General features: G+C 34.7%; 1 protein-coding gene across 3 annotated transcripts in view; it reads right to left on the bottom strand.

Moving 5' to 3' along the window:
• The window catches only part of SMC2 (structural maintenance of chromosomes 2), a 555382-nt gene that overhangs the window by 246491 nt on the left and 296019 nt on the right, over positions 1 to 12872 (bottom strand). For all 3 annotated transcript variants that reach the window (XM_090401108.1, XM_090401106.1, XM_090401107.1), the window contains one exon: positions 12253 to 12457. In XM_090401108.1, the coding sequence (XP_090257234.1) occupies positions 12253 to 12457 (205 nt within the window). The remainder of the gene's footprint in view (positions 1 to 12252; positions 12458 to 12872) is intronic.

Raw genomic sequence — 12872 nt, 5'->3', positions numbered from 1 at the left:
CCCAAATGAAGGCTGTGATCTAGATGAACTATGTAATCAAATGTGCATTGGAAAAACCAAAATATACGATCTAGTGATGTTGAGTACTTCATGAGTAGAAAATTTGAAGGAAAACTGTTGACAGGCAATTAGTAATGCAAATTTAACCATGCAGTACTATATTATCCTTTCTCAATATCACAGTATCCTGGAGGGTGGATATTAGATATGTGGTGAAGAATAAGTGATTGGAAAAAACACAACAAAATTTAGAGACTGACTGGAAAAAATCTCAAGAAAGCACTGATAGAATTCAGCCAATGAAACGTCAATTTTGAAAAGGTGTTTGACAGGACACCACATGGAACTATGCCACATAAATTGTAACAACAAATGTGGATGAATGAATACAAAGTTGGTGATGCAGATACGAGATAGGCTGATGGAGAGATATCATCTGAGGTTGTATGCAAAATGACACCAAGATTGCATAAGTACAGTGTTTTGGCCTAAACATCAGAATTCTAAAATGCTAATGGAACTAAATGTTCTAGCCATCACAACTTGGAGTAAGCTGGACTTCAGTGAAGAACAGTTAATGAAGATTGGGAAGGTGTCTATACCTTCTCTTTGTGGGAATGTTAATAGCCTAGGTCAGGGGTGTTCAACCCATCGATCGCGATCGACCGGTTGATCTCTTGTGTGTTCCTCCTTACTTACAAATTTAATGAAAACTGAAAACATAATATTTTATTTATCATTATTTTGTGTTATTTTTAATTCGCTTTAAGTGTATTGGTATTGTGTATTCGCTTTAAGTATATTGTTCCAGAATTGCTATCAGAGACGAGGCTACCCAGGCCAGGGTCACCATCAGCGTGACTGCCCAGATCCACGTTGCTTGAGAGAGGAGTTTCCCGCTTCCAGAAAGGAACTTCTCGGTTCGAGAAGTCGCTAGAGAGAGACTACTTCTAGACTGCAGACAAGGTTTCAAATTGCCGAAAGGAAGAGTTCCAATTGCCGAGAAAAGTTTCCAGGCCAGGTTAATGTCAGACATTCACCAGTGTGTTACGTTTTCTTTACAATTTGATGAATCAAATTACTTCACTGATATTGCTCAGTTAATGGTATTTATTCGCATGGTATTTCAAGATTATTCGAGTAAAGAAGAACTTTTGAAAACTATACCATTATTGGGAAGGACTAGGGGAGAAGACATTTTTTCAGCATTTGATGAATTTGTGAAACAACACAAACTTCTGCTTTTTAAACTTGTGTCTATTACTACTGATGGTGCTCCTGCAATGATAGGTAATAAATGAGACTTAATTTCATTATGTAAAAACGATGACAAATATCCAGATTTTTTAACGTACCGCTGTATTATTCAACAAGTACTGTGTAGTAAAAGATTAAACACAAAAGATGTTTTGGATATTACATTTAAAATTGTAAATTCTGTTCGAGGAAAAGCCCTGCAATGGCGGTTATTTAAATTACAGGAAGGTGATGATAGGGAACTTCTGTTGTACAATAATGTTCGCTGGCTCAGCAGAAGTCAATTTTTAGAGAGATTTCTTGTATTAATTAACAATATAAAAATTTTTCTTGATGAAAAAAGATATATTTATCCACAATTGAGTGATAAAAGATGGTTGTTATTACACTTATCATTTTTAGTAGATTTCTGTACGATATTAAGCAGTTTAAATTGCTTAGTTTCAGAGTTACATGGTAGAGATAAAAATTGAATTGACATGTTAAGTTCAATAAAAACTTTCCAACGATACTAACTTTTATTAAAGAAAAATATAAATGACCGCGAATTTAGACGTCTCCCATATTTATTAAAATTTTTTGAACAAAATCAAGAAATGCTTTGCTATGATTTAAAAGAATTTATCTGTGAAATAGAATTAGTTGAGGAAGAAATAAATTCAAGATTTAAAGATTTTAAATCTTGAGATAATAAACATTCAGAATAGTTTACATTTAAAATCAATAAACAATGAAGTCATTTGGAAGTATGCACATGAAAAATTCCCAATATTAACTGATATTGCGTGAAAAATTCTGTCCTGTTTCAGATCAACATACTTGTCAGAATCCGCTTTTTCAAATATGACCGTCATAAAAAATCAATTAAGAAACCAAATTACAAATAATTATTTGGATGATTGTCTACAATTGACCACTTCTATGAAGTTGATATGAATCAACTTGACTATGAAAATATTGTGCATGGTCCAATCAATGCCAAATTTCACATTAACTTTTTTCTTTTTTTAATCAACCAGCATTTCCTGTAACTTGTGAGTTTGTAGTCAATCTGTTGTTTTTTTCTAACTTTGGTTTTCCAAAATAGAGAAATAAATATTTTATTCCAATATATATATATATATATATATATATTTTTTTATTATTATTATTTTTTTTTTTTTGTTGTTGTATTAATATATTTGTTGTACTAAAATAATTAAACGTGATAAATAAATTTTTAAATACACAAATAAAGTGTTTAGTTATGTATTTTTTTTTAGTTGTTTATTTGTGCATAATCAGATATCAGGTTGGTGGAACGTGATCTATATAAGAGAGTAGATCGCCGAATAACTTATAAGAGAGTAGTTCGCTGAACTACTCTCTTCTATATAACTTTTTATAGAAAAGTGGCTCGCGTAATGAAAAAGGTTGAACACCAGTGGCTTTGGTCTATATCCCACAGTCATTAACCATCAGATATGAGAAAACTGAGTGAAATAACATACGCAGATGTCAAGGCATCTCACATCTCTACGCTCTTCATATGAAAAGAAAACCTCTGCAGTACTAGACATTGATAGCAGTTGAGTTTCTAGGCATAATAACAACAACCACTGTGTACTGGAAGGTTGAAGTGGCCAAAAACCATGTTTGAAGTCTAGTTCATTTTGAGGGTACAGTTTTCAAACAATTATTCCACAAACCAATTGAAAGAAAATATGCTGGGAATGCTTAGAAAAGGCTTCTAGGCAGCTAATAAATAAGCTTCTTACCATTATACTGCCAGGTGTGTTAGTAGGCAGCAGTCCAATTAGGAGTATGATGGTGTAATCTCAAGGGTATTGTTTCCAGATCAGTTGAGTGAAATTGCTCACATGAATGGATTATCAAAGAATCCACTACAGTATATTCTAGGTGCTTCCAGTTTCAACACTACATAAGTGACAACAACAATAAAACAGTCGAGCAAAGAGAGATTACACAAATATATCCAAAGCCCAGATTCACTTTACAAATTCAAGTGACCTTAGTTCCTAACTCAGTGATGTTCAATTCCATCTCTAATCAGCAAATCCACACATCTACTCTTCCAATCAGAAATTCAAATTTCAGTTTACCCAACTACTCACTTTTTTCTAATTATACTATGCATGCCACATATGTAAAAATACTTTTAGCCACATATATTTTACATATGTGTCTAAAAATTTCTCTGTCCCATTCTATTCGATTCATCTGCCATTCACTCTCCAAACACCACTAACCACTGATTTTTTCATTTTTCTTTGAGACTAATGTTACATCCCAACTGCCATTCCTTTTTGAACTATGTTAATCAAAGAGGAAGAGATGAGACATTTCTTTTGCCAAACACCCTTGATCTCTACTTCACTATTTGGATTTTTTTGTCTTCAAAATAATTCAGACCACAATCATATATTAATTTATTCTCCCAAAAACCAACACTCACATAGCCACCCCCCCCCCCTCTCTCTCATAGAAGGGTTGTTTGGTATAATATGAATACAAAGTGAGATGATCGTCACGATTTCCTCATTCCTCACTTGCTGGTTGAATAATTGTTTTCAGGCTTCTGATCCAAACATTTGCACTAAACATGTTGATAAAGCTTACTACTATGGAAACATTCTTTCTGAATTATGCAGTGCAGCCACTGTACGAGTTTTATAACTACATACTTGAGCACATTTCTGGTCGAATATCATCTACTCCAGCTGCCTTTCCATTGACAATGCAGTTGATATTTTCAATGCTTCTGCTTATTTTCATTGTCTTGTTATTGCTGACCTTCATACCATATTTATTACAACAGTTATTTAATTTAGTCAGGGAATCTTGCAGACTTGTAGCGGATTTCTTTAGAAGTATAATAACATCATTGGCATAAAGCAAAGATCTGAATTAACATCTTCAATTTTGATGTTGTTGTTGTCTTGTCCTTTGAAGAGTCTTAGATGTTTCCATGTGCTCCTTGAACTGCCTTGTATATGTTTTTATTTGTTAGTATAGAGCTGTTGTTCGGGAAATAGGATCTTTTCTTGCAAGACTGAAAATTGCTGGACAGATAAAGATGAGAGTGGGTGTCAGTTCAGTACTGGGGCAGTCGTTGCAGTTTCAATATCCAATTTTGATATCAACTGAATACCACTTTCCTTCATAATGTGATCCATATAGATAATGAATAACAGAGGGGATAATGCGCATCCTTGTCTGACACCAGATTTAACATTAAACCATCTTCCTGTACTTACTTCAATTCTAACTGCTGACTTATAACTCAAATAAAGACTAAGTATTGCTTGATATAATGCCCCACTGATACCATACTACTGTAGCATTTTGAATAGCTTTTCTCTTGGCATATGCTTCTTCCAGATCTAAAAAACTTAAATACAGACCTTTGTTATATTAAAAGTACTATTGAGGTGGTGTGTCCTCTATGGACATTTGTAGGTGGCCTATGATTTAAAGAGGACCTCTGACAATTATTGTTTCCCAAATTTTGGGAAGTTTTATGCATCTGTATTTATTTAAATTCAATTGATTTCTTAATGCCAAATATAAAGAAAGAATATAAAGACAGTCTTTCCTTTTTAAATTTATTAGGGTGGAGCATGGTGGTTTTCTTCCAGGATATCCTATGTGTTGTATCCAATATATGGTCGCCAAGGCAGACTTGATCATAGTCATGATTTCAGATGTACGATTTGTGTTCTTCTAAACAGCTGATCGCTGTTCTACCTGTCTCTCCAAAGCAAGCCACTTTTTATGCTCCAGGCACTGAAAGGATTGAGCTGATCTTTGGTAGAACAGATGGGTAGCAAGTTTCCGGTGAGGCTTAAAAGTTGTGTAGAATTTGTACTTTTCTAAAGTGCCTGGCTATTTTTTCTGATGTGCTATGGATGTAGCAGATGGTGATGGCATTTCTGAAATCCTTCTGAAGCAATGGCCAAGGAATGGGAGAGGATCTGATTATTTTTTTTTAATTCTCTAATCACTGTGGTCATTGGAAAGGAATGTTTTGTGTATGTGGTTGAATTCAGTTAAGAGAGAGGCTCCACTGGAACAAAGATTATAGGATCTATTTGTTAGAGTAAGAGGGGTGGTGGTAAGAAAGTTTGTGTATGTATTTGCATGTGTGAGTAAGTTTTCTATATACAGTGAAGGAAAGGTAACGATTAGGAAGGCGTGTTACTAAGGTGTCTTAGAAGAGTAAACTACTGAGGTGACTGAGGAAGGAGTCTAATGTGTCTAGGCCATGAGGCCAAATAGAGAACACATCACATACATATCTTAGCCAAAAAGAAGGTTTGAGAGAGGCTGAGTCTATTGCAAGATGGGGTGAAAGGGGGAAACAAAATTTACAAACAGAGGCAACCGCTATGCCCCCCCTGCCAATTTTTATATGGAATATTTTGAAAAACAAGCCATATTTTCTTTAAATCTGGAAATAGTCAGGCGGGGCCAGGTGTGGTGAATAGGATTGTTGAAGCAGACACAGAAAGCCCAAGTTGTGTATTGTCTGTTGGGTTTCATGAGCAATGTGAGCAGGTGCGTTGTCCTGCAAAACAAACTCGCCTTCCTAAAAATTCTTATTCTATTCATAACTCCAATGAACATAGAGATAAGACAATTACTTGTCTATTATGAAATTTAACCCACTCATAATTACTAAATTTAGTCTTCCCATATCTGACATATACATGTTCTTGATGATAACCTCTTTTTTCTATAGTTACCTTTTACAAATTTACCAGGCATTTTTCTCTTTAACCAGTCAATGGTTTTTTGAAATCCAGGAAAAGCATAGATTTCCTTATATATATATATATATATATATATATATATATATGTATGTATGTTTATAATTAAGTGTTAATTATTAAGTACAAAATACAAGAGATTTAATAAGATTTCACTACTAGTTTCATCTGAATTTTCAACTTCGTCAGGTGAATTCATTGTACAAAAACAATAGAAAACAAAAACTTTAGACAAAAACAGAGTTTAGATCAAGTGGTAGTTGTGTTTGAAATTGATTCCAAGCATTAGTTCTGGCATGAAGCACTGTGCGTGTGAAAGATATGAGTGTGCCAAAACTGGATTACAGCGCTATGTGAATCGGGTAGGTTGTAACTGAGATTGCTATTTAGATGGGTAGGGTCAAGAGCTATTTCTATGGATTCCAAGATATGTCTTTCTAATTCATCGGAGCATTTATGGATGTTTGAAGTTGAGTTCCAGTCTATTTTGTTAGATCTTGAATGATGGAACTCATGGGGCTAGAGGCTCTTAGTTCCCTCTACAATTTGGTTCCTGTGGCGTTCCCGGTCACATGTGCTAGTAAATTAGAATTTTGATATGACATATCTTTGATGTGTGGAAGCTTAATGTATGTAATCTTGATAATTAATAAACATGTTTTTCCTATGCAAGTCTGAGTCTGTCTGAGCATGAGATTGAAATTCCCACTCACTAAAGTTCAAACCTGTGAATAAGGGGAAATTAAAGAAAGTTTAGAAAGTTAGGCCATGACTGCAATGTTGAAGTTTCTATAGGCACTTAATACTTAAACTCTGGGAAGGTTTCTTTGTACAAGAACTCTTCTGTACTAGGACTCTGGCTGGTGCAGCTAAAATAAATAAATTTTGTCAGAGTTCCGAATAGAGAAGCAGCCCCAGAGAGATAGGTTAGAGATTTCAGGCTTAGTTGGTATGACAAGGAATTAAGATAGAAAATTAACAAGAAAGTGATGCCACACCAGAAGACAAAGAAGAAAGAAGGAGATATAACAATTTGATGTTGTTCATCCTTCAACATTGGTATTGGCCGAGAATGAAATGTGGCTGGATAGGGTGCTAGCACGGACTCTGTTATAAGAAATGTCATGTTGGTGTTCTTCGAGGGGGGGGGGGGGGGATAGATAGATTTTCTGTCTGGCCATAATATGGTTTGATGCAACTGCAAATGATTTGGTATACTCCTGGGAACTGAAGAAGGTTGCATTTTACTCTAGGTTGACTGAAGTAAGATCGAAATTTTGGAAAGGTGGAGAAATGTTTTAACATTAAATTTCTGCGGGATTTTCGCTAGTTTAGGAGAAAGAGAACTTAAAATATAAGACATTGTTTATGTGATCATAGGTTTTTTAATTACTATATATGTTCATATAATAACGCCTATCAGTTTCGCTAGTAACTGTCTAGCTTTCTCAAGGCTTGAACGGTAAACACAAAAAAATTATAAATGCACAACGTATACAGAATACAAAACCGTTAGTAACTATAAGGCAGCTAAGTTGATACGTTCGTGTGACAATGTCAGCATGTATTGCGAATCTTTCGTCCGTGTCCTGAACACGCGTTGCATGAGCATACGTTACATGATTGTTGCGTACTCTAGTTCCGTGTGAATTGATTAAATTTTTCCAAGTCTCATTCAATATGGCACCTTGATTTCTGTTTAGGTTGCTGCCTGTTCGTAGGACTACTGTTGCTTCTTTGAATAATCGGTGTCTGAAATCATTCGTCTGTGTAGGGCATAGAACTATTTTCCCAGTCAATAGAATGGTTAGAAGTTGAAAAGTAATGCACTAAACCAGAGGTGATCGTCCTGTTATGATTGACATCTCCAACATGTTCTTTCTGTCTTCAAGTTTGTCCAACACACACACATACATGGAATATTATACACACCCGGATATTTGTAAAATGGAACACTATCCTTAGGAGATCTTAACACCTGTCTAATGCTAGTAGTTGGTTTAAAGACACCTCTAATGTTATGAGCTTTTAACAATTTTGCTATATTGTGGAAACCGAACCCATAAAGGAGATAACAACCGTCGAAAATGTTTAGGGGATATCCATTTTGAGATAGTGTTATAACAATCTGAGACAGTTCTGTCTGAACCACGTCTTCATCTGAGACAAATTTGCAGACTCTATTTCCCAACATGGGGATGATGCTATGTTTATATGACCTATGATGGTTTGAAGAATAATGTAGATATCGTCCAGTATCTGTAGACTTTTTTGTAAATGTGTAAATGTACAGTTTGAAATTCTCTTTACTAGTATGTCTAAGAAGTGCAGTTGTTTGTTATTTTCCACTTCTAGGGTAAATTTGATTTTGTTGTGGAGCAAGTTGATTCTATCAACAAACATTTGTAGGATTTCTATGCTTTCTTGCCATATGATGAAGATATCATCTACATATCCCACCATATTGACGGTTTAGGAGTAATATTGGTGAAGATTTCATTTTCAAATTTCTCCATGAAAAGGTCTGCACATGGTGGTAAGAGATGGCTGCCCATGGCTAGGCCTTCTAGTTGTTGGTACACCTTGTTGTTTACCTTAAAGAAATTTGATTTTAGGCAGTGCTCGCTTTTCTATGCAAGAAGGCATAGAAAACCTACATATGTTTGTTGATAGAATCAACTCACTCCACAACAAAATCAAATTTACCCTAGAAGTGGAAAATAACAAACAACTGCACTTCTTAGACATACTGGTAAAGAGACAAGATAACAATTTCAAACTGTCCATTTACAAAAAGCCTACAGATACTGGATGATATCTACATTATTCTTCAAACCATCATAGGTCACATAAGCATAGCATCACCCACATGTTGGGAAATAGAGTCTGCAAATTTGTCTCAGACTAAGATGAGGTTCAGACAGAAGTGTCTCAAATTGTTACAACACTATCTCCAAATGGATATCCTCTAACATTTTCGATATAAAGATAACCACCGACAACAAGAAACAGTCTCCCAGCAGGTTTCAACGGTCATGATCCCCTTTATAGGTTCGGTTTCCACCAATATTTCGAGACTGTTAAAAGCTCAGAACATCAGAGTTGTATTTAAATCAACTACTAGCATTAGACAGGTGTTAAGATCTCCTAAGGATAGTGTTCCATTTTACAAATATCCAGGTGTGTATAATATTCCATGTACGTGTTGCCTCTCGTACATTGGACATACTTCAAGAAGCCTCGAAATCAGACAGAAAGAACATGTTGGAGATGTCAATCATAACAGGACGACCACCCCGGTTTAGTGCATCATTTTTCAACTTCTAAACTCTATAGACTACATAGATGATGATTTCAGACACCGATTATTCAAAGAAGCAACAGTAGTCCTACGAACAGGCAGCAACCTAAACAGAAATCAAGGTGCCATATTGAATGAGACTTGGAAAAATTTAATCAATTCACTCAGTTTGACGAAACTACAGTACGCCAACAATCATGTAACATATGCTCATGCAACGCATGTTCAGGACACGGACGAAAGATTCGCAATACATGCTGACATTGTCACGCGAACGCATCAACTTAGCTACCTTATAATTACTAACAGTTTTGTATTCTGTAAACTTTGTGCATCTATAATTTTTTTGTGTTTGCCGTTCAAGCCTTGAGAAAGCTGGATAGTTGCTAGCGAAACTGGTAGGCGTTATTATATGAACATATATAGTAATTAAAAAAACCTATGGTCACATAAACAATAATGAGTCTTATATTTTAACACTTCATGACCAAATATGAATACTTTAGAAAGTGAACTTATATACGGAAAGGAGATATAGGTTGTTGTGTTTGAGTTATCTTAAGTACTATGTTGATTATGTACACTAAGATGATTACAGATATTTTTAGGAGAGTAATCGTTATTTAAGAAAGTCTTTTCGAGGTAACTAAGTTCTCTTTAAAGTACATCTTCTTCTGACAACAGGGATCTCACCAGATGAACTAGTGGGGAAATAATTCCTAATTTCTGAGGGAGGTAGTGGTGAGATGAAGCATGTAGGTATCTATTGGTGTGTGTTGGCTTTCTAAAGATAGAAATCTTGAGACCATCCATTGTTCTAGTAAGTTTTATATCTAGAAAAGCTAAAACACCATTAACTTCTGGTTCGGATGTGAAGTTTATATTTTGATGATAATTGTCTAAATGATCCAGAAAGGTTTGTAAGTTTTCTGGGCCATGCTCTCAAATTAGGAAAATGTCGTCCATGTAGCATAGCCAAATTTTGGGTTTCAGTGTCGCTGAGGAAATGGCCTTTTCCTCAAACTGTCAGAAAAACGTTGGCTAGCACCGGAGACAATGGGCTACCCATTGCCAAACTGCTGTTCTGTTTGTAGATCTTGTCTTCAAATAAGAAGTAGCCTGAATCCACACAATGCACAAGTAAGGCAGAAAAACTTTTTAGATAACTTGTTTTTTAAAAGACTAGGGACTGCCTGGGTTGGAAGTTCTGTTCTTTCTTCAATTCTAGCTGCCGACTTGTAGAGACTATGTATTGCTCGATATAATGTCCCATTTATGCCATCTATCTGAAATGCTTTGAGACCTTTTCTCTTGGCACCTTGTCATATGCCTTTTCCAGATGTGCAAAACTTAATACAAATCCTTGTTATATTCCCAAGATTTCTCAACTATTTGTCTTAAAGTGAAATCTGAATTCTGACACTTGTATTTGGCCTGAATCCAGCTTGTTCTTCACCAAGCTTCGTCTCTACAATTTTTCTGTTATATACTATTACTTGATAAAAATTATATTCTTGTTTTACTCTGTCCTTTACCAAACGGTAAGCAAACTTTGTATCTTCACAAAATATCTTCAAGACTAGCTACTTTTATACAGAGGGTGTTGACTTCACATCTATTGCCAATATCATTACAATGCAAAGTCCACTTCCTTTTGGATATGTATATCACCACACATTATGAGAAGGGATAGCACACAGATCATTTTTGACCTTTATTGAGTTCTCGGCAGTAGGAGATAGATCCAGGAAGATACTAAAGTTGAAAAATGCAGAAGTCATATACATACAAACTTTGCTTATGCTTGGGTAAAAGGAGCAAAACAAGAATATTATTTCTTGGCTAGTATAATATACATTATAAACAAGTAAAAACTTTCTTTTTTTTTCACTTGGTTATAATGGAAAACTAATATCTGATAACGAGTCTTGACAGGATATTAGTAATAGATTTTCATGGAGTACTATCATACTATCCTGTATTAATTTAGCATACATAATAGAAATTTGATGCTGATGAAAAAATCTGTATAAATGTTAGATGTATTGTGTAAAGAGAACATTATACAGAGCAATACATTTATTTATTTTCTTTTTTAAAATAGTTACTGAGAAGTTAAAAACTGAAGGTACAGCAAGATAATTTTATAAAATTATCTTGCTGTACCTTCACAGTTCATGGCATTCCTCTTCACCATTCACAAAATATTGTATTACTTGGATGATTCAAGCTTCATGATGTTCTATGGCTAATGCCTTAAGCACCAATACTGTAGCAGTTCTAAAGTGAGGTAAAAATAATTTAGTGAATTTTAATGCTACCAAGATACATTTCTGCTTTATTTTCCAGAAAAAAGACCATGCCTCACTCTCCATCTTATATGATAATCTGCTCACCAACCAAGATCTGTTTTCTCTTCTTGGACTTTATAAATCTCAAATTCACCCAAATTTAAAATACTGTTCTCACACCTGGGATGGCACACCTAAACCTCCTTTAGAATGCTTGATTGTATACATTAGAGTTATACGCTACATAGATGACTCCTTGCTCACTGACTCACTCAAACTGTATTCACACAATCAGTTTCTCCAACATATTTTTTCTATAGTAATTCCATGGACACTGCTCCACTGATTGGTGTAGAGATCTGGCTGCATCAAGTCAACATCCACATAGAATTCAGCTCCAAACTCACTATAGTTTTTCCCAATGCATGCACAACCAATATCTCTTAAAGAGAAAGTAAGAGGTACTCTTTTTTTAAGGATGAAAGAGTGGGAGACAAGCTATTTTAAATAATAGATGCTCCTGCTGAGTCAAAAAAATTCAATTGGATTTAAATAAATGTTGGATGAAAGGTATCTAGATAAGATATTTAAATGCTTTTGCCTAACTTGTTGAAATTAGGTACAAAAAACTTACCACCAGAAAGAGTTCCAGCAGGGTCAAAAACTTCCCCATCTAAAGTAACTGTTCGTCTTTTAATACCTGCAGCAAAAGTCACTTCTTTTGCAGTATCCATATTTGGGCAAACAAACGTACCACCAAATGCATATTTTATTGCTGCATCTACTTCAAGATCATAGCCAACAAGAGACAGAGCAGTGTGAACATTTTCTTTCCCGACCTGTGGTAAATATAGTAGCAATGATTATTCATAAGCAATTTTGCTCGGAGTGGATTTATTGCAAGAAATTTTCTATTTTCTAATTTAGCAAATTTTAAAAGAACATCCCTATAACAGTCATTGTTTTTTTCTGGTACATTAGCTACTTGGGATATAATCAGGGCATGAAAAATTTGCTCTTCTACTTGTTTGTAACAAGTGAGAATTTTTGGTTGACGAGTTACAAAAAAAAAAAAAAGAAAGAAAGAAAGAAAAAAAATCAGAAGAGAAGTTTTGGTTTAATTGTAAATTTTATTTACATAATGCCAATTCCGTTTCATGTTGTAAATCATTTTTTGTATCGCATATATTAGAGAATGCTGGTTATTACAAATAACTGCCTGTCAATTATCACTTATTTTAGCATAATGGAATA

This window comes from Typopeltis vanoorti, chromosome 12, assembly GCF_054136105.1.
Source record: "Typopeltis vanoorti isolate ZY-2024b chromosome 12, IOZ_Tvanoo_1.0, whole genome shotgun sequence".
NCBI classification, from domain to species: domain Eukaryota; kingdom Metazoa; phylum Arthropoda; class Arachnida; order Uropygi; family Thelyphonidae; genus Typopeltis; species Typopeltis vanoorti.
This window is presented reverse-complemented; position numbering and strand designations above follow the sequence as displayed.